Below are 20442 nucleotides of genomic sequence, written 5' to 3' on the forward strand. Positions count from 1 at the left end.
GCTAAAAGTAGACAGCTGTAAAGTAGATGGCAGAAACAGGACAACACGAGATTGACTAAAACGGGGACACGACAATAAAACATGGCGCACTGTCAATGCATGACCACAAGGGAACTGCGGGGCTGGGTCACCGGAGAGCAGGTAGCGGTGGCTAAACCGGCAATGCCCAATCCGCAACCTGGTCAGAAGGACCTCTTCTCACCGAGATGGTCGGGAGGAGGTTGTCCAAGCAGTTGGGAACAGTTTTACGACCCGGAGCTTGTTTCCTTGAAGTGATGACCAAGTATCCCACCACAATGACACATGCCTCTTACAAACAACTCCACTAATGTCAGATGACGGGACACAATGGGAGGCTGGCCGAGGCAGGAGGATTGCAGCCTTGGCTGCAGCATCAGCAGCCTTATTCCCAGGCACACCTACATGGCCGGGAACCCACAGAAAGCTGACAGGAGAGCCATCATCAGCAAAAGAATGGAGGGACTGCTGGATCCGTTGCACCAAGGGATGGACCAGATATGGAGCTCCAAGGCTCTGAAGAGCACTGAGTGAATCAGAACAGAGTACATACAATGAATGGCGGTGGCGGCGGGCATACTGAACGGTCTGATGGAGAGCAAAAAGCTCGGCCGTAAAGCTGGAACACTGGTCGAGGGGCCGGTATTTAAAGGTGACGGCCCCGACGACAAAGGCACAGCTGACACCATGTCAGTTTTGGAGCCATCAGTGTAAATAGAGGTGTGACTGGCAAGTCGTGCACGAAGTTCGACAAACTGTGAGCAATACACTGCAGCCGGAATACCCTCCTTCAGGAGCGAGCTGAGGTCGAGATGAATATGAACCGGAGCCTGGAGCCAAGGTGGTATCGGACTCTCACCCTCTCTGAAGGTGGTAGGGAGGGCAAAATCCAATTGTCGAAGCAGGCGACGAAAGCGGACTCCAGGGGGCAGCAGGGCTGACACGTACAACCCATACTGATGGTTGAGAGAATTGGCGAAGAAGGACTTGACAACAGCCAGCAGGCATACCGACAAAGCAGTACGCCGCGCCGGTAGGTCAATGGTAATTCGGCAGCTTCAGCATAAAGACTCTCGACGGGGCTAGTGTAGAATGCTCTGGTCGCAAGACGTAACCCCCGATGGTGGATGGAGTTGAGACGGCATAAGAGGGATGGCCGAGCAGACGAGAGACGAGGCTCCCATAATCCAGCTTTGATCGGACTATGGACCGATACAAGCGAAGCAGGACAGTGCGATCCGCTCCCCAAGATGAACCACTAAGAACTCTGAGGACATTAAGGGAACGTGTACAATGGGCAGCCAAATAAGAGACGTGCGGAGACCAACAAAGTTTCCTGTCCTGTGTGAGTCCTAGAAACTTAGTTGTTTCCACGAATGGGAGAACAACGGGACCGAGATGTAAGGATGGCGGAAGGAACGCTTTATATCGCCAAAAGTTGATGCAAACCGTCTTCTCTTCAGAGAACCGGAAGCCATTAGCTACACTCCATGAGTATAGGCTGTCAAGACAACGCTGAAGGTAGCGCTCCAGGAGGCATGTTCTCTGGGTACTGCAGTAGTGCAGTAGATCACGAAGTCATCGACAAAAAGAGAGCCTGAGACATTAGGTGGAATGCAATCGATAATTGGATTGATCGCTATGGCAAAAAGGGCTACGCTCAAGACGGAGCCCTGAGGCACTCCGTTCTCCTGGAGGAAGACGTCGGACAATACGGAACCCACACGTACCCTAAACTTTCGATCTGTTAAAAAGGAATCAATAAAAAGGGGCACGCGACTGCGTAGACCCCACCTGTGCATAGTAGGGAGGATAACTCCTCTCTAACAGGTATCATAAGCCTTCTTCAAATCGAAGAACACAGCTACCGTTGGGCCCTATCGCAAAAAGTTGGACATGATGAATGTCAACAATGTCACAAGGTGGTCAACAGCGGAGCGGCGGCGACGAAAGCCGCATTGAACATTGGTAAGTAGCCGTCAAGATTCAAGAATCCAAACTAACCGAGCGTTAACCATGCGCTCCAATACCTTACAGACACAGCTTGTAAGAGAAATGGGGCATTAACTAGAAGGAAGGTGTCTATTCTTCCCGGGTTTGGGTATAGGAACAACGGCGGCATCACGCCAACGCATGGGGACTTGACCTTCGGTCCAGACGCAATTGTAGGTACGAAGAAGAAAGCTTTTGCCTGCCGGAGAAAGGTGTGTCAGCATCTGAACGTGAATGGCATCTGGCCCCGGAGCAGAGGACCGGGACAGTGCAAGTGCACGTTCGAGTTCCCGCATAGTAAAGGGGGCATTATAATTATCCAGATTCAGCGAGTGGAAGGAAGTTCGCCGAGCCTCTTCTGCCTCTGTCCTGGGAAGGAAGGCAGGGTGGTAATGGGCGGAGCTTGAAACCTCCATGAAAAAGCGACTGAAGGCGTTGGAGACATCCACAGGATCAACAAGTACCTCATTACCTGAAGTCAGGCCAGGTACCGAAGAGTGGGCCTTAATGCCCGACAGTCGGTGCAGGCCATCCCAGACGACAGAAGAGGAAGTAAAACTGTTAAAGGAGCTGGTGAAAGAGGCCCAATAAGCTTTTTTGCTGTCTTTGATGACTCTACGGCATTGCGCTCGGAGTCGTTTGTATCCAATACAATTCGCCAACGTAGGATGGCGGCGAAAGGTGCGTAAAGCACGTCGTCGAGCACGGATAGCGTCTCTACAAGCCTCATCCCACCAGGGGACGAAAACGCGACGTGAAGAAGAGGTAGTACGAGGCATGGAACGTTCGGCAGCTTTGATGGTAACAGCCGTGAGGTATTCGACCTGACCGTCACAACTGAGAAAATCGTGGCCCGGAAAGGTCGCCAGGTAGGAGTAAAGTCCCCAGTCAGCTTTCGGTATGTTCCAGCTCGAAGGACGTGGGGATGGGGTGTGGTGCAGGAGACGAACGACACAGGGGAAATGGTCGCTCGAATAGGTGTCAGAAAGGACATACCACTCAAACCGACGGGCAAGAGTGGTAGAACAGATCGAGAGGTCCAAGTGGGAGTAGGTATGAGTAGAGTCCGAGAGGAAAGTCGGGGCGCCAGTATTGAGGCAGACAAGATTGAGATGGTTGAAGACATCCGCCAAGAGGGAGCCTCTCTGACAGGATGCAGGAGAGCCCCAAAGGGGATAATTGGCATTGAAGTCGCCAAACAATAAAAACGGCGGAGGAAGCTGAACAATCAGGTGCATTATGTCAGCCCGACTAACTGCGGATGACGATGGAGTGTAGACAATACAAACAGAAAAAGTAAAGGCAGAAAGAGTAATACGGACAGCTATTGCTTGGAGTGGGGTGGTCAATGGGATGGGATGGTAATAGACAATCGTCTCGAACGAGCAACATGACCCCACCATGAGCTGGAATACCGTCCACAGGGGTGAGGTCAGACCGCTCCGAGGTATAGTGGGTAAAAGCAATACGGTCAGTTGGGCGCAACTTGGTTTCCTGGAGACCAAGGACGAGCGGACAGTGCAGGCGGAGGAGAACTTGTAACTCGTCCCGAACAGATCGAATACCTCTTATGTTCCAATGTAACAAAGCCATCACTAGTCAGAAAAAAGGGGGAACGAAATGGGTGACGAGCTGGTCACCTCGACGGCCGCGGAGGGCCAGGTTTCGAGGGAACAACGCAACAACTGGCGGGAGGCGGATCCTGTTCCATCGAGTCGTTGCCAGATGCGGCCGCATTCCTGGGTTGCGTAGGAGGGGCAGCATCATTCGCCGACGACAGGCCAGCTGAGCGCCTGGCAGCAGAGCATCCCGGCGAAACTGAGGACGGCCAGGAGAGGAGCAGCGACTCACGGATGGAGCGTCAGATGAAACGCGCCGGGGTGGAGAGGGAGATAAAGACTTCTTCTTGGAGGCCTTCTTGGAAGTCTGATGAGGCACGGGGATGGTGGGCTGGACCCGAAGAAGGTTCTCACGCCCGGGGTCCGTTTTGGAACGCCGGACCTCGGAAGCCGGGATCCGGAACGTTTCCCCGATGGACGCCTGAGAAGAGGACCGCTTCTCAGGCGGCAGAGTGGGAGGAGGATGAAGGGTGGCCCCTGGGGCAGAGGGGGCAGGGGCCGCGAGGGAGGAGGATTTGGAAGGGAGGGATTTGGGAGGCGGTGGCATAGACCCCAGATGGGGTGAGGAGGTGGAGGGGGGACAGGATAGGGGTGAGGATACTGTGGAAGGAGTGGACATGACTGAGGCAAACGAAGTTGTCAACGTCACGGGATGGAGGCGGTCATACTTCTTCCTGGCCTCAGAATAAGAGAGACGGTCCAAAGTTTTTAATTCTTGAATCTTCTTCTCCTTCTGATACGTGGGGCAGTCTAAAGATCTAGGCGAGTGGAGGCCAAGACAATTGACACACCAAGGTGGTGGGGTTCCTCACGAAGAGGTCGTCCACAATCGCCACAAAGGGGCTCAGCCTCACACCGTGACGGCATGTGCCCGAAGCGCAAACACCGAAAGCAGCGCATAGAAGGCGGGACGTAAGGTCGCACGTCACACCGGTAGCACATCACCTTTACCTTCTCCGGGAGAACGTCCCCCTCAAAGGCGAGGATAAAGGCCCCGGTGTCGATACGACGGACTTTGGGGCCGTGCTGGAATTGCCGGACGAAATGCACACTTCGGCGCTCCAAGTTGGCCCTGAGCTCCTCATCAGATTGCAGCAGGAGGTCCCAATGAAAAATAACCCCCTGCGTCCTATTCAGTGCCAGATGTGGGACAATGGACACTGGGATGTCCCCTAGTCGGTCGCACGCCTGGAGCGCCGCCGACTGTGTGGCGGAGGTGGTCTTTATAAGAAAGCATTTTACTGGGAGCCTCAATTTCCCCAAAGATGTCCTCGATGTGCTGGACAAAGAACATGGGCTTGGAGGTGGCGAACGTCCCCCCATCGGTCCAAGAACAGAATAAATAACGGGGGAAGTACTTCACCCCAAGCCGGCGGGCCTGTCCTTCCTCCCAGGGCGTGGCCAAGGGGGAAAGGGCAGGAGAACCACAACCAGAGACAGTACCTTTCTTTTTGAAAGACTCGGCCGCAGATCGACCTGATACATGTTGACGTTTCATCTGCGAAACGTCCACCCCGATACCACCCACTCCGACCAGGGGCTCTCCCCACGGGCGCCACCCAGCCTCAGCAAGGGCCAATTGGCAGGATGACCGTTGCCGGGAGTCCTGATGCCCCAAGGAGACGGGCATCTACTCCTTGGCCGACGTGGAGAGGGTGCAGCTCAGGTATCGGCAGTACGATCCCTGTGTTGTCAGGGGGCTACAACCTAGAGGGTACATGACGACCCCACCACAACGGGCTGGCTACCGTGCTGGATTTCGGGTGCCATGGAAAGTCCATCATGATCGTAGGTGCAGATGGAGATGCACTATGGGCGTAACTTGTGCAACCCATCAGGCGTTTAGGCCCAATTTGAGGAATAGTGGGTGCGGTTACAACGCCGTTACAATGCTGAGTGCCAAGGTCTTAGTGCACTGAGGACCAGTGATACACCACGTAAGGCATCCTTCCCCAAAAGGCTCGTACTTCTGTAGAATTTTGAAAAATGGAGGTCAAACCCCAAGGGGGACCATCACATGGAAGGCCGAAACGGTTGAAACTCCTTTTAGTCGCCTCTTACGACAGGCAGGAATACCTCGGGCCTATTCTTACACCGAACCCGCAGGGGGGCTTCAGAGAACATCCACTAAAACTAAAAACATTTCAGTCTTTCATAATTATATGACTATTTTAATTAACTTGCTAGCTCTCAGCCATAGAAATTTGTTTTGTTTTCATTTGACATGAGAGTTGTAAATGAAGAAGAAACAGCAAAATCACTAAAGCTAAACAACAGTCACACGAAGACTACCGTCGTCTCCACTGATACTTGAAAGGCTCTGTGCATGTGCAAATTTGGCAACTTGGACTTGCCAGAAGAATTTTTCCAGCTGTGTGTGACTGCTTGTTGTTACTGCTGATACAGCCGCACTTCAAATAGCCATAAGTGGGAGCAGGTTCTGCTCATACACGCATCAACTGTGCATACTCACGAGCCCGCTGGCAACTGCTCAAATGAACCTAATGCAAACCATTGTGACCTCACAGTCATTGGAAGCAGTTTGTCGTTGTGAAGTGTTACATAGTCTTCGTCCTAAAGCCTTCGGCGCATTTTGGTGTGGGCAGGCGCTTGAGTGTGCACTGTTGTTTGTTAGTGGAAATGGCGCATTCTCTTTGCAACTTAAGTTTGTTTTGGTCTTTTTTCTCTTGTTAATGTTTTTTATTGCTGCAGTATTATTCTGCAGTAGCAGGCTAAAGTAAAATTATTTGTTAGAGTGTCAGTCCTTATCAGTAAAAATTACAAAATTTTTAACTGAAAACTACAACAATGAAAAATTTCCGGAATTCAAAAAAAAAAAATCCTGAGTTTTTCCCAGTTTTTTCCCCGATGAAAAACTTCCCAGGTTTTTCCCAGATCTCCTTGTTCATATACACCCCACCCCATTGGTGGTAAATAAAGATCATGTGATTCTTCAGTTTCTCCTGGCGTTTTTGTTGATCAAACTGTACAAGGGTGTACTGCCAATTCACAGCGTCCAACAGGCACAATATTTCAGTGATCAGACATGTCGCCATTGTCACGTGCACTGATGAACTGAGCTCTTGAGGGCGCACAGCCAATTAATATCTTCTGTCTTCGTGAGCTGCTTTATCCATGGTCTGTGGCTGCATATAGGCAACTGCAAACATGCTAGCACCTGCGTCTGTGATAGCATTGATGTAAGTCATCTGTCCCCAGATCTTTTTGTTTGCTGAGATTCTTCTTAATTAAACTCAGTGCTGGTTTCCAAGCTTTTGCAGCAATCTCGGTTGATGATAGCATCTCTGGTGTGAATTTCTATGGCCTCTCTAATGATTCTTTCCAAGTATTTGGAAATTTGTGCCAAGAACCTGGTACATTCATACTCCATCGTGTAATTCTTGGACTAACAGTGCCCTGTGACTGCTGACTTTTTTAGGATACATCAGTTGAATGTGCTTCTGGTGTTCTCTGAAACAACCTTTGACAGTGCACACTGTCTGCCTAACGTATGTACCCCACATTGACAAGATATCTGCTATATGCTGGCCTTCCATAAACCAAGATCACCTTTGATGCTTCCCGACAATGCTCATGTTTTATTGGGTGGGCAAAAACAGTTCTTACTCGGTGCTTCTTCAATATGTGTCCAATTTCTCCTGATAGTGTGTGAGTGTACAGTAACAGTGTCCGCCTCTTCCCCTGTGACTTCTTCCATCTCCACGGGTTGCACTGTTATGGTGGGGTGGAGATTGCACCTAATCTGCCATTCTGGGCACATGTTTCTTCAGAATACGTTTCTGAGGTGTCCCAGCTCCTGGGGCGGACTCTGCGTCTGAAATGGTGCACATCCTGAGTACTACTGTTTTAGTATCCCATTCCCCTGAGAAGCATGGTGACAGCTCTCTGCATACAAATACAGACCAGTGGGCATTTTCTCCCAATAAACACCATGGCCCAGGGCACCATCAGCTCTTCTTTTGATCATGACATCCAGGAATGGTAATCTTCCTTCTACTTTGGTCTCCATAGTGAATTTGATGTTGGGATGTGTAGAGTTCAAATGTGTAAGGGAGCCAAGCAGTTTGTCCCTCCCATGGAGCCAGGTGATGAATGTGTCATCTACATAATGGAAAAAATGTGTAGGTTTCCATATGGATGATGCCAGGGGTTCCTTCTCAAGTACTTCTTATATAAATTCATGATCACAGACAAGAGTGGGTTGCCGATTGCAACTCCTTCTATTGGGGGAGAGGACCACCGACCATTTCAGGCATGTCCTGACTTCCACATATTTTCTTTTTAATGGAGAATACTATGAGCAAACGGAAGGAGTTACAATAGGCACACCACACTCTCCTGTGGCTGTGAATTTGCATATGGAGTACTTCAATGAGGAAGACAGCTGCTACCACTCTTCACAGGGAAATGGGGTACTAAAAACAGTACACAGGGCACACACCATTTCAGATGCAGAGTGCGTGCCCCATGAGATGGAACACCTCAGAACTGTATTCCGAAAAAACTGATACCCAGAATGGCAGACGACGTGCCACCTCTGCCCCACTGCAACAGTACAACCTCTGGAGACAGAAGAAGTCACAGAGAAAGAGAGAGCCACCGCCTTTATGCCACACAGAGGCACACTATCGGGAAAAAATGGGACACATTGAAGAAGCACCAAGCAAAAACTTTGCCCACCCTATAAAACATGAGCATTATTGGGAAGCGTCAAAGATGATCTTAGTTTGTAGAATGCTGGCGTGTACCAGATTCCATGTCAATGTGGGATACACACATTGCACAGACAGTACACACGGAACGTACCAGGATCCTGCACAAACTTCCAAATACTGGGACAGTGTCATTAGAGACCATAGAAATTAGCACCAGGGACGATCTCATCAACCCAGGTTAACAACTACAAAGAAGTAGCTTTTATCCCACTGTCTCTTGGCAGACATTCATTAAGACATACACCCTCCTGCCTGGATATTAACAAAATCGTGCTATTATGCGCTACTGATATGAATAGCCTTTTGCAGATGTATAGGAGCTACAACTTTCTGTAACGCCTCCGCCTTCCCAAATTAGTAGACCATTCTCTACAACTGTGTATATAATAATTTATTACAGCTCAGAAACTTTAAAAGCTCAACAACAGTCCTTTGACTGTAACATGTGGGACTTTCCAGCCATGTCTTAGTGTTATTTTGTGGGTCTCATCAGATACTAGGTGCTGTACACTTCTGACACACTAGCCACTACTCAATATTTTATTGTTTCAGGCCTGGACACATGATAAGGGATTTAGTAGTGTTTATTTACAATATTAACACTATTCACTGCAGTTTGCAGCAACATCATATTTTAACAACCGAACACGAAACTATAAAATTGTCAGAAATTGCAGGACATTTATCAAAATTCCATTTGTTGGGCTTATAGTAAACAACAAAGTGTAGTGAAATTCCATCAAAAGCAGACAAAATAAAAGGGGTTAAGAGCAAATGATAAGGTACATTGAGAGTGTCAGCAGCACTGCAATCAAAATGGGCCTGGTATTCCACCACAGCTAAATGATTACCAAATGCATACCTCAAAACCACTATAGCAGTCAACCACACCAACAGCACAGTACTGAACTGCTGTAGCAGTGAACCACACCTGGACATCATGCTCTCTGACTGCTGTGAGTGTACACAGCAATCAAAAGATTAAAAACATTTTCTCTTTTGGCAATTTTCTTTGTTATTTTTCATATATTTTAGAGCATATCACATTGTTAATGTGCTATTATCTCACAGATATTTACCTTGATAGGCTTCTTGAAAGATAGCAGTGCCTGAAGAAGCAGTGACCCATGAAGTTGAACTTTCACCTTCTGTTCCGAATCATTTTCAGAAAATTTTTTTAACGTGGCAATTTGCCACGCAGATTTTATCTGTCGGTCATCAGGTTCCCAACACTCAAAACATTGGAACAGTTCCTAGAAATGAAATGAGCAAAATTATAAATGCAAGCTATTTTGAAATGCAACAGAATTGCTTATTGATCTGAGAATGCAACAAGCAACTTTATGATTAGTCCCTCAAATATTAGGTTTGTGGCGTTTGTCTGTAAGGATAATAAACACAACAGATAAAAATAACAGAGACTTTATACATCAAGAATGTGTTCTCCTCCACTATTTACAGGTCTGCCTATGTGGGGTAACTTTTCGATTCTGCAACTGCAGAAAACACACGGCTTTGAAGTGAAGAACTCGTTGAGCCATGTTCGAAGCAAATTTCCATCTGGAAAGAAAGTTCCTTGAAGACTATTCGACACAGAGTGGAAAAGGTGAAGATCTGAGGCTGAGAGATCAGTTGAATAAGGTGGGTGCAGAATGACATCCAAACCCAACTCATGGTACAATGTTTCTTGTCAGTCTTGCAGACTGCAGGGGAGTATTGTTGTGGAGTAGTATCACTTCACGCAGTCTTCCTGGTCCTTGTTCCTGGATTGTGTCTGCAAAACATCTCAGTTGTTAACAATAAATGTTAGCAGTGATGGTTTAAACCTCGGGGAAGCTATTTTAGTACACTACACTGCCACTGTTCCCCAGATGCACATTACCTTTTCAGGACTCCCACAAGTCTCTGTATTGGGAGTTTTTGCTTTGTTTGGGCTCATCCATCTCTTTATTTTCCATATGTTAGCACGAAGGCACCCTTTCTCACGACCAATAACAATACAGGATAGGAATGGTCAGTGTTGTTCACGAGCCAACTGATAACAAGCATGCAGAGAATCACATATGGTCACCAGCTGATTTTGTGATATTTTGCTTAGAGCATGTGGTATCAATAAACCTGGTTTTTTAACCTTTACCTTGGCATGAAAATGTCATACGATGGTCCAATGATCGCATTTTCCAGTTCTCAAGTACACTGACGTGGATCACTGTGGATTAAAGTATTTAAACGATCATCATCAAACCCTAACACGTTCCTTAACATGGAGAGTCACTAATGGCAAAAACGATCCTCCTTAAAATGGAAAAACCATTTTCCTGCCCTGCTCTGTTGAATGGTATTATCCCCATACACTTCTCAAATGTTTCTGGCTGCCTCTGCTGCAGTTACCCTCTGTTGAACTCAAACAGAAGAATATGTCGGAAATGTTCCAATTTCTCCACTTGGCACTCCATTTTCTAGTGTCCACAGCTCCCCTCACTATCTCCAAATGACAAAATATATGTAGTGCAAATGTTTCTGGCTGCCTCCGCTGCTGTCACCCAACTCTTGAACCCAAACAGAAGATTATGTTGGAAATGTTCTGATTTCTCCACTTGGCACTCCGTTTTCTAGCATCCATAGCTCCACTCACTATAGCAATTGGAATACCAACATGCAAAACAAAAAAATGCTACAAACTTATTCATCAATCTAATATTTAGAATCAACCATGATAAAACACTATGAGGCAACTCCTAGCAGTGATTCCAGCCACAAGGTGGGTCTAAGATGTGCTTTGTCAGACAATGGAGGGCACATCTGTGATGTGTTCCTGTTTAATAGCTTCAGATGCTAATTTCCATACTCACATTTTGTTCTCACTAATATTTTGTGTATCCATTCAACAGAGAAGTCATGAATTGCTTTAGTGCGACAATTGGTTTAACGATATGTGTAAATAGTACAGGCTGCTGTAAGCCGGTAGCAGCCAGGCAATTCTACATTGATCAGCATGCAAAAAAAGTCATGTTGGGCAAGGTAGACAGGGCCAACAGTTTGCTCTGACCACCACTGTAATCCATTCCTTCCACCATCTGTTCAACTATAGATAAACTACAACTTAAATAAAAAAATTTCTCTCTGACTCATTGCATGACTCCTTCATTTATTAGGCAAGCCACCTCATATTTAACAGCCTCCTGTAACAACATTTCAAACACTTCTGTACCTATTATCATTTCTGTCTTCCCAATAGTCTACATTTTGCACCTACAAAAGACTGTGCTCTAAGCAAATTTCCATGAATCTTTTTCTGGTCTCAAGATCCACACCTTGTTCTTCATAGCGTTTTTTTCAAAAGAAATATGTTTTGTCTCATGCAATTCTGGCATCTTTCATCTTTCAGATCTACTTCTGAGATAGAAAAATTTATCAACCTCTCCAGGAGTCCCTTGCTCAAGTTAACAATTAGCTAACTAGCATATTTATGTGCCGCACACAACATTAGTTATCTTTTTTATGTACAGGCCTACATATTACAGCCATCAAATAACACCTGACACATTGGGACGTGATTGCAAAAATGACTTAGGTTTACTTGTTATATTTGCTATCCTTCATCTTAAACCCTCAACGTCATTTTCATAAATATTTAACTAGGGATAAAAAGACGGTCAGCAGATGTAAGGCTGACAGTGACCTCTCACCTTCATAAAACGATGCTGCTGTATCCCGAGACGCTGGCAAGCTTGGCCAAGGCTTAAGAGAACACCAGAATGACGTGCAGACAGCACTTCACTTAGCCTGCCTGACAATTCGTCAAATATCTTCTCCAGCTGCACAGTGAAACATTACACCCATCATTACATGTTACACACTGCTATTTGTAATAAATTCAAAAATGGATGGAAGTCTTGAAAAACAACCAAGGAAGTAATGAATGCTGTATAGGATTCTGTGTAGTGACATTACAATATAATTGATTTACTGAACACTATGGAGAAACCATATTTAAAGAGTTATGAAAAAATTCTTGAGCACAATAGCTTGAGAGGAGCTCAATTTGTATACTAATTACAACTACCGTTATAATGTTCATATTAACCCTAATGGGAGCCTGTTGTAGCAGGCCAGAAGAAGAAGTGAGGGATCAGATTCCTGACTAAAATTCAAGCATACGACATTTGCTAACTGGATTTCAGAAAGATAAGCTGCATTGCATCATGAAGTGAAAGGGTGTGTTTTATGTCTGCAAATGTAAAAAAGGAACTACAAGTTACAGAAGAAAAGTAAGTGTACCTAGCTATTAAACTTAAATATACATCTTAGGGAACATGGTAGCTAAAGGAATTAAGTATTTTGCACAGGGCAGCAGTGATGTTCAAAATGCATTATGGGAATGCAGGCTTTATCACTGAATTTCACTAATGAAATATTCTCAGATTATCATCCGAATTGTAGTGTCAGATGTCGCAATGTTTTGACGGGTTTTCCAATCATTGTCTTCAGGTGAAATGTCGTGTTCAAGTCCAATTAATTCCTTTATAGCCACTGGACCACATACTCCTCTGCTGAGGGCCCAACAGGTGGGCCAATTGCTTGCCTCTGGAAGAAATATTGTGGCCAGTGGTGGTGGGGCCAGGGGGCGGGGTGGGTAGAGGGTGGGAGGTCAGACTGGCAGGGTGCAAGGGGCCCAGGTGTTAAGTCCTCGTGCTACTTGTCTACTGCACACACTGCCTCTGCCACTTTCACATTACAGCATTTCTGACGTATTTTTGCTAATGCCAAATCCCTTGCAGAGCTCAGCTGGAGACTACTGTCCTAGTTGACAAGGCTTTCATGTAATCACATTTGTAATGCCTTTTTGATGACCAAACCCCTTAAAGCCATTGGCACAGCACAGCTTTGAAGTTTAACCGAGGCAACTGCTCTTCCCATGCTCCAAACATCACTGTGAGATGCACGATGTGTGTGGCCGAAGTGCTGAACGCCATACTTGGAACTAATTCTGTAAATGCCATATGTTCATAGTCCTATTTGGTCTCTGACAGACTCAAGGATTAGGGACAAAGAACTGGCTAGCCATTTATTAATGTCCATGAGAATTTTACTCACTTATCTTTCTAAGACTATACGTAATTTACTATTTATTGCAATGTTCGTATCACTTGCAAACAAAAAAAAACTTTGCACATGATAATGTAAATTGATGGAAGGTCACTGACATACCGGGTGGTTATAATTAAATTTCCCTATTTAACACATTATAACATGGAAACTAATTACCATATGAGTACCAAACTTGGTAGCATTAATGTGCAGGGTTGGGGTGCACGATTTCCATGCGTCACTACAGCTACCAGGTGCTGTGATCAGTCATCGTGATTCATAGTCTCACACACCTGACCAGTCGCAGTGCACTTGTTGACGTCTCAACATAAGCTTGGACAAAAGGAGCAGGAAATTATTGGTGAACCTCTATTATCAAAACAATAGGAATGCTGCAGCTGCACTTCGAGGATATCGCCAGCTAAAGGGTTACGAAATGGTGCTCTTTCTCCACCTGCTGTGCACAGCATGATGAAGTTCGAATCAACTGGAGAACTGGGCATTTCTCTGGTAAGTGGCTAACAACCGGTTGCACCACAGGTGGTTGGTGATGTAGCTGTTGCTATGGCAGACAACGCTGCACGCAATTCTCCATTGTCAGGTGGCGTGCATGCTGTGTCACAACAGTTGAACATCCCATGGCCCACTGTATAGAAGTTGCTTTGAACCATTCTCAAATGGATTACATACAAGATCCATATCGTACAGCAGCTTGCACCACAGGATGTGCAACGCCATGCTGACTTTACTCTCCACTTTCTCGCAAGGATTGAAGTTGACGAGGGCTGGCCCTGGACCATCCTATGGGCAAACTAAGCTCATTTTTCTCTGACAGATGAGCCGAACACATAGAATTGCCGAGTGCGGGGATCTTGACCTCCAGTCACTGTGCATGAAGTTCCTGTGGTTGGTGAACATGTCACTATATGGTGTGGCTTCATGGCTATGTTCATCATTGGCCCATTCTTTTTTGAACATGTTGGCACTCAACGACCAAAGACACGCAGTGTGACTGGCCAGCATTACTGTGATATGCTTCACCAGAATGTCATACCTGCCCTACAGGAGAGAGATGCATTGATCTCTACAGTTTTTATGCAAGATGTGGACACCACTGCACATCGCTAGTGAAATTGTGGAGATCACTTGCTTCTCTGAAACACATTTGGAAATGATCAAATTATCAGCTGATGTTTCCAAAAGCTTGGCCAGCATGATCACCTGATCTCACTCCCTGTGATTTCTGGTTGTGGCGCTACTTGAAGGACAGGATTTATCAGGGATCATTCACACATGTGCAGATCTGAAGTGCAGCATATCAAGAAAAGGTAGCCAGTGTACCTATGGACAGTAATGGTGTGATGTATTGTAGCAGCACATTAAAAGTGTTTCAATTTAATTGATTCTAAATTATTTCTCTTCCCCATTTTCTTGACATTAATGCTACCAAGTTTGGTACTCATACGGTAATTGGTTTTTGTGTTATAAGGTGTTAAGTAGGTAAAGTTTAATTATAACCACCCGGTATAAAAATGATAAACTTTGACACATCACAAAATATACCAGTAGCCTGTAATGTACTGTCTAATGAATTTAGTACATTTTCACTGTATGTGTAGCTAGCCTTCTCAATGTCAGACCTCTTTAGCAGAAATTTGAGCTTATGCTACTTTTTCTAAAAAATTTGAGAAGGATCACAAAAGTGAAGTTGGATGGAAAATTGACAACATTTATTTATTTTCTCTTTTCTCTGCAGACATGCAGAGGATCAACAATTGGTACATACTGCACACAAATAAGTGGAGATGGTAGCAAATTGCAACAGTAGGCAAAATTTTAGTCAATGTAGCAACACAATAATGCAGTCTTGCCCATGACAGCCTATGTGATCATTCTATTTCAAATCAGCACAGTGTCCAACCTACACATCAGTACGAGTTCAATTATGCTGTTTGTGACCCACTGATATAGTAGTCACAGTATCACTGCATTCTTACAGTTCATGAATTGCACAGTTTTACATTTCAGAACATTTACAGTAAGTTGCCAATGTTTTTCACCATTATCTTATCAAAATCTGTTTGAGCAACATTTTTCAAATAGTACTTTATTGTAGATAACACCATCATCTCAAGTTAATATTAACATTGTCTGCTGGGTCACCAATATACAATATGAACAGCAAGGACACACACACTCCCCTGTTACAAGCCTGAAGCTATTCCTACACCTGTTGATGACTCACCATGCAAGATAACAGCCACAGTCCTTATTATAGTGCAGTGTAGTGTGTAAAATATTTCAGAACATATGAAAATTTGCACCGGGCTGGGACTCGAATGTGGATTACCCAGTTGTTGCAAGTGGTCGCCTTGGCCACTTCGGCTATCTGAGCACGCTTCCAAGTGTGACCCAGATCTCAATTTGTACTGGTGTCTACTCTCCTACATGTTTGCACTATATCAGTGTCATTCTCGCATAGCTTGAGATGCTGTTTTCTCTCGTCACTACCTTGTTATGGCATGCAGTGTCTTGAGACACTGCACTGCTGATCAACAGCCACATTTATTAAGAATTAAATCAAACAATGAAAAATCCAGGATGTAATAATGACAATATGAGAGAGATGGATTGCTACTCACTATATAGTCAAGATGTTGAGTTGCAGACAGGCACTACAAAAAGAGCTTCTTCTGAAGAAGACAACACATTCGCATGCATATTCACGCAAGCACACACATGATCACTATCTCTGGCCACCGAGGCTGGACTGCAAACAACTACGCATGATGGGAGAAGTATCTGGGTGGTGGGATAAGGAGGTGGCTGGGAGAGGGAGGAGATGGCTGGGGCAGGGAGGGGGAGAATTGGACAGTAGGGGTGTGGGGTGGTAAAGTGCTGCTTATGTGAGCATACAGGGACGGGTTGGCGACAGTGTAGGGCAGCTATCTGCCATCGGGAGGTTGGACAGTGACAGAGGAGGAAAGGGAGTTTGAAAAAGGAGAGAAGTAAAAAGACTGTGGGTGAGTTGGTGGAAAAGAAGGCTGTATAGTGCCTAAGTGGGAGCAGAGAAGGCACACATGAAAGACAGTAACAAATGCTGAGGCCAGAGGGCTTATGCAAACATAGGATATATTGCAGGGAGAGTTCCCACCTGCACAATTCAGAAAAGTTGATACTGATAGGAAGGATCCAGGTGGCACAGACTGTGAAGCAGTTGCTGAACTGAAGAATGTTGTGGGCAGCATGCTCAGCAACTGGGTAGTCAAGTTGTTTCTTGGCAACCGTTTATCGGTGGTCATTCACGCAGACATCTCATTGGCTATTATGCTAATGTGGAATGCACTGCAGTGGTTGCAGTTCAGCTTGTAGATCAGATGGCTGCTTTCACAGGTAGCTCTGCCTTTGATTGGATAGGTGATGCTTGTGACTGAACTGGAATGGGTGGTGGTGGTGGTGGTGGGAGTATGTATGGGATAGATCTTACCTCTTCGTCTATTACAGGGATATGAGTCATGAGGCAAGGGGTTGGGAGCAAGGGTAGCCTAATGATGTAAGAGAGGTTGGAACGATAATGAGTACGATATCCCTCGTTGCAGGGAATGACAAACCCTGGCAGAGAATATGATTCAGTTGCTCCCGTCCTGGATAGTACTGAGTCATGAGGGGAATGCTCCTTTGTGGCTGGATGGTGGGATTCTGGGAAGTGCTGGCTGACTGGAGAGATAAGGCTCAGGAGGTCTGTTTCTGTACAAGGTTGGGAAGGTAATTTCGGTCTGCGAAGGCCTCAGTGAGACTCTTGGTATATTTGGCAAGGGTCTGATTGTCATTTCAGATGGGGCAGCCACAGGTGGCTATGCTCTATGCAAAGGACTTCTTGATGTGGAATGGGTGGCAGCTGTTAAAGTGGAGGTTTTGCTGGTGGATGGTAGGTTTGATATAGAGGAGAGACTGATATAACCATCTTTGAGATGGCGGTCAACTTGTTAAAGTCTTTTTCTCCTTCTCCCAGTCCACCTGGTCAAAAGGGCTTCTTCTAAAGCCGACACCACATCTAAATGCACATTCACACAAGCACAATTCACACATACACGACCACTTTTCTGACCGCCAAGGCCGAACTGTGAGCAACTGCACATGACGGGAGAAGCAATCTGGGTGGTGAGGTAAAGTTGCATTTATACCAACACAACTTGCGCCTATGTGCCATGCTAATGCGCTTGCCCTACATGGAAGTAAAGGCAAGCATGTAGATGAATGGCTGTTCCTCAAGATGTTGAGGTGTGAGTGATTGCATTCACATCTGTGCTCACATGGGTGCTTCTACTTGCAAGGCACCTTATGAACAAGGCTGGGTCAGGGAGGGGGAGGGATAGCAGAGTAGAAGTGGGGGATGATAAAGTGCTGCTTGTGTGAGCATACAGGGACCTACTCCAGTCTGGTCATGACCACCACCTATCCCATCAATGGCAGGGCTACCTGTGAAAGCAGTCATGTGATCTAAAAGCCAAACTGCAACCACTGTGCAGTGTTCTATACGGACATGATAATCAACAAGATGTCTGTCCACACAAATGGCCTTTAACTAACTGTAGCCAAGAGAGAGTTGGACCACCCAGTTGCTGAACACACTGCCTGACACAATGTTCTTCACTTCAATGACTGCTTCAGTTTCTGTACCATCTGGATCCTTCTACTAACACAAGCTTTTCTGAACTGTGCAGGTGGGAACCCTCCCTACAATACACCCTATGTTCCCATAACCCTTCTGTGCTCAACTTTCATTAGTCACTGTCTTTTATTCACATGTCCCCTTCCCTCCTCCCACTCTGGCATTACACAGCTTTTTATTCCATCAACACCCCACTTCTTTCCTTTTCCGCTCCCCCTCCCTCTCCAATCCAACCACATGAATGCACCTAGCTGACCCATCACATCCCTGTATGCTCACACAAGCAGCACATTACCGTCACACACCCCTCCCCCTCCCTGACGCAGGCTCCTCCTTACCCCACCACCCAGATCGCTTCTCCCATCAAGTGTTTTGCTGGCAGTCAGGTATCAGCGGCTGCAGACAGTGGTTGTGGTTGTGTGTGTGTGTGTGTGTGTGTGTGTGTGTGTGTGTGTGTGTGTGTGTGTGTGTGTGTTGTCTACTTTAGAAGAATGCTTTTTGGCCAAAAGCTCACTCGTTTAGCAGTCTTTTCATTATGCCTGTCTGGACTCAACATCTCCATTATATAGTGAGTAGCAACCTATATTACTCATAATATTTCAATACAGAATGAACTCACTAATTGCGATTATGGTTCTATATCAGAATATTTCAGAAAGAATGAATGCAAATTTATGTGGGACTGAGACTTGAACCTGGTTTTCTCAATTGTTGCCTTAACCATTTGGCTATCCAAGCACACTTCCAGGACCACAAGGGAGAGTAGACACAAGGACAAATGGAGATAGTGGCTGCTTCTGGAAGATAGCCTAAGAGGTTAAGCTGACCGCTCGCAACTGGCACAAATTTTCATCTGTTCAAAATATTTTTCAACTGATGTGGGGCCATAATTGCAATTTGCAAGTTCATCATTATTATAGTCCTTTTGCTGTAACTATTCATGTGGTATTAAGTCAAATGTTTTTCAAATGTTAAGAAATACTGCATCCACTTGACTGACTTGATCCCTGGTTGTTAGAATGTCACATACAAGAAGCACAAGTTCTGTCCATGAGACCAATGTTTTTGGAATTAATTACAGTTGGTACGGAGGAGGACATTGTGTTTGAGATAAATCATTATGTCTGAACTCAGAATGTGTCCTAAGATACTACAACCGATGAATGTCAATGAGATTGGATGGTGCTTTTGTTGATCACTTCTGCTACCCTTCTTGTGGACGATGTGACCTGTGTTTTCCTCCAATTACTGTGCACAGTCTTTTGTGTAAGGGATCTATGGTATACTATGGTTAAAACAGACGCTACCTCAGATGTAAATTCTATATAGTGGAATTTTCCTCACGCCATGGGGCCTTGTTCAGTTTTAGTGATTTTAGCAAGCCTCTGCCACTTACATAGCTCACCTTTGCTGTGGTGTGAGTGTTAAACTGGGGCAGTATACCTCGTTCCTTCATAGGAAAATAGAGGTACACATTTCTGCGCTTACACTGTTATCCTAAGTTTCACATCCCATGCCACCCATGAGCATCTGAACACTAATTACTGTGCCATTAACAGTTTCACAATGATCCAAGTTTCTTTGGGTTTTGTGAGCTGTCTTTAACATTCCATTATAGCAGACACTATAGCTTTCTAGCATTGTATTTTCATAGCTAAAGGGATTTCATTTAGCATCTCTCTAGCTCTCTGCTTTGTTTTACACCTATTGTGCAGTAGTTGCTGTTGCTTTAGAGCTTCATCACATAGACTGTGTGCTATGTAAGCTGTTTTCAATTACAAATGCTTCTACTAGGCATAAATTTAGCCAGTGCTTGGTCAATTATCATTCTAACCTTTAACTGCAATTCTACATAATCCATCAAGATTTGACAGTTTCACGTTCTTCCTTGAGATACAACACTACAGCGTCTTTTCTAGTTAATATATAAAGCTTCCAACATGTTTTCATTGCCCTTCATATTTTGGTAATCATTGTTGCGGCACTAAGTCATGCTAACTAAAACCAGTTTAAAAGTGAACATTCTCAAATACGCCATGTTGTTGACTATTAGACCGAAGTGTGAGCTGAAATTTTTAGGAGGGCATGTCCCGCTTCCAAGCTTTTGTAATGATGAAAGATGTTTAGTAATAAGTAAGTATTGAGACATCTCACTGTGGGAGATTTTGTTATGATATGTGCAGATAGGAGAATGACTTTAACTCATCATTTACATGAGACAGGACAGCAAGTGAGCGACTCCATCTGATGTGTGGTGTCACTAGTTCCTTGGCATTATGCTTTGAGAGTGTTCAGAAGATCAGGAAAAAGAAAT

General features: G+C 45.4%; 1 protein-coding gene across 2 annotated transcripts in view; it reads right to left on the reverse strand.

Moving 5' to 3' along the window:
• The window catches only part of LOC126272174 (nucleolar protein 9-like), a 55433-nt gene that overhangs the window by 22493 nt on the left and 12498 nt on the right, over window positions 1–20442 (reverse strand). The window contains exons 5-6 of one of the 2 annotated variants that reach the window (XM_049974823.1): window positions 12055–12183; window positions 9445–9618 (exon numbers count right to left, since the gene is read on the reverse strand). In XM_049974823.1, coding sequence (XP_049830780.1) covers window positions 9445–9618; window positions 12055–12183 — 303 coding nt within the window. The remainder of the gene's footprint in view (window positions 1–9444; window positions 9619–12054; window positions 12184–20442) is intronic. The other variant, XM_049974824.1, reaches the window with a different exon arrangement.

The sequence above is a fragment of the Schistocerca gregaria genome, chromosome 5, assembly GCF_023897955.1.
Source record: "Schistocerca gregaria isolate iqSchGreg1 chromosome 5, iqSchGreg1.2, whole genome shotgun sequence".
In the NCBI taxonomy this organism is placed as follows: Eukaryota; Metazoa; Arthropoda; class Insecta; order Orthoptera; family Acrididae; genus Schistocerca; species Schistocerca gregaria.